This window comes from Buceros rhinoceros, unplaced genomic scaffold (genome assembly GCF_000710305.1).
Source record: "Buceros rhinoceros silvestris isolate BGI_N320 unplaced genomic scaffold, ASM71030v1 scaffold36627, whole genome shotgun sequence".
NCBI classification, from domain to species: Eukaryota; Metazoa; Chordata; class Aves; order Bucerotiformes; family Bucerotidae; genus Buceros; species Buceros rhinoceros.
Window position 1 is genome coordinate 1 of NW_010423679.1, and position 2,496 is coordinate 2,496.

The window sequence follows — 2,496 nt, forward strand, 5'->3', positions numbered from 1 at the left end:
ACAGCTGCAACTCAAACGCTTTTCTCGTGTCCATCCCTGTTTTCCTTTCTAAGCTGATCTTGTGTTATCAGTCCAGCCGAAACGAGAGGTGGAGCAGAACTGCACAGCCGAGGGCTGCTTCTGGGCCAGAATAATTCAGTTTGGATGGGATGTCAGTATTTGAAACCAAGTAATAAAAAATAAAATAATTTTTCCTCTCTCTGTGGCCCTGTCGATGGGTGGTTCGGAGGCCAGGCTGCTCCCTGCTCCTGCCCCCTCCGCACCACGGAATGTAGGGATTTGACTCCATAATACAAGGGAAATGGTGTTACTTAATCAAGGTTCTGATATTTTTGTGGCCACAGAACAGTTAGTTATATAGTGTTGAGACTGACTAGTTCTGCAGTATGAAAGAATGTTAATAGTGGAAGAAGCGTCACGCACTTCATTCCATTAGATGGACTGAAAACGAAGCGCTCCCTTACAATGTGAATTGAGATGTCTGCCGTGTTACAGCAGTTTCATCCGAACAGCAGCACTGCGGGCGGTAGCTGCAGCCAGCGCTGGGTTTGGGGCTGACAGCAGTGACACAGTCGGTGACAGCACCTTGGACTGGTAACAGCTGGATTCCTTCCATCCCCTCCCCCTCTGCTGCCCAGCGCCCTCTTTTCTAAGACCACTGAAATCCCGTGAAGCAGCGTAACCCTTTTTGCATGTTGAATTCTCTGCCACATGTCTGACTCTGGCAGTTGAGCTACAGATTTTCACCTTGTCGTGGTGTGACCTTTTGCAGCCTTTATCTGCCCGAGATAAAGCAGGACTGTGAGTAAAAAAACCCCAAAATGTGTCAACTCCTGAGATATAGGATTGGACAGAAGCGCCCAGGAGCCTGACGGGTTCTTTTCAGGTGCTTTAAGACTTTGGCGAGCCGGCGGCTGTTTGACCAGTGAATTACGACGACAAGGTGGAATGCCCCGTCTCTTCTGACAAACCCAGTTTCTCTCTGTTGAGTGTTTGGGAGCGATTCCTCCTTGTGTGTGTCCTGGCTCTGTGTGACCGTGTTGGGGATGAAGTGGAGTGCGGTCAGTGCTGTCACCTAACTCTGATGTTGTCTCTTTTCCCTTCCTTTCTGCCCGCTGCTGCTTTCATTCTGTAGTATTGGTATTTGCCATTCATTTCACCTTCTGCATCTATGCATCTCATGGTAGGTGACAGGCTTTTACTCCTGGATTAGACACTCTGACGTTTCTGAATGCTAAAACTGAAAGCAGAAATTAATTACGACCATTTATTTGTTGCTGAAAACACTTCCTGCAGGTTCGGTGGAAAGCTAAAGCCGGTTGTGGTTTTTGGTTTTACAGCTTTTAATGACTGTGTTAATCACTGTCTGGCTTAATGGCTCCCGAGAAAAGGCACTGGCAGAGTTGTTTCAGGTTGGAGATGGGGTGGGTGGTGGTTGGGAGAGGTGTGAATCTGGCAGCAGTGCAAAGAAAGCCCCAGAAACTCTGTTCCTGGCAGGCTCAGAAAGCAGCAGTGCGTGGTGCGGGTGTGCTGAGCTGACCTGGCATTGTCCCTGCCGTTTGCTGTCTGAGGAGCTGATACAACCTAGGAAGCAAATTCTGTGCTTAGAAAACTTTCTAGGGGCCAGAGGAGGCTTGTTCTTTCCTCAGTAGCAGGATGGAGTAGGTGACTGGGCGAGCCTTCCTCATCCTGAAGCCGACGCAGTGCTGCCCATGTGCAGTGCATTCCCAAAACACAGACCTCAGGCGGTTCAAGCCAGTGTGCACCTCCCGGTCAGCAGTGGAAATAAATTTCCGTCCCTGGAACCGCACATTTTACCATCCTGGAGGTGGTCTGTGGCACACAGCGTGACCGGGGCTGTCATTCCAGTTACCGGGATGGGATGCACTGGTTAAAGCAGGGAGGCGCTGACTGGCAGCACAGAGTGGCTGCAGTGTGAGCAGCCTCCCGCTGGCCTGGTCAGGGCAGGTCGTCCCCGGAAGTGCTGTGTGTGGAGAGAGGGGGCAAGAGGAGCGCTCAGTCGCTCCCGTCAGAGAGGATTTCTTTCCAAGGAGACTGGAATTGCCTTCCCAAAGCCTGAGCTGTGAGGCAGTGAGTTCTTCTGGGACAGCAGGTTCCCATTCCCCCTCGGCAGGTCAGCAGCAGCAGCGCTGGACACAGAGGTGGCAGCTCTGGCAGTTCCCTGGTTTGTGTTAAACCCCTTTTGCCTCTGCCTAGAACTCGGAGCTCTTCACACTGACCTACGGCGCTCTGGTAACCCAGCTCTGCAAGGACTATGAGAACGACGAGGACGTCAACAAGCAGCTTGACAAAATGTAAGTGGATCCGCTGTGGCACAGCCTCGTAGCAGCTTGGGGTTGCAGCGGGCCTGTCCATGTGTGCCGCTGTTCGAGTAGAAGCCTGGCAGACTGCAGCGTGATACTGATATTCCTCAGATTTAATTTTTTTCCTCCACTATTTCCTTTCATAAGCGTCATTGTCTCTAAAGCCACGCTC

The 2,496-nt window shown here is 51.3% G+C and overlaps 1 protein-coding gene across 1 annotated transcript in view; it reads left to right on the forward strand.

Moving 5' to 3' along the window:
- The first annotated feature begins 2,223 nt into the window (after nt 1-2,223).
- TRAPPC3 (trafficking protein particle complex 3) overlaps nt 2,224-2,496 on the forward strand; it is a 1,777-nt gene continuing 1,504 nt past the window's right edge. Inside the window, exon 1 of the mRNA XM_010140473.1 lies at nt 2,224-2,315. Coding sequence (XP_010138775.1) covers nt 2,314-2,315 — 2 coding nt within the window. The 5' untranslated portion in view covers nt 2,224-2,313. The remainder of the gene's footprint in view (nt 2,316-2,496) is intronic.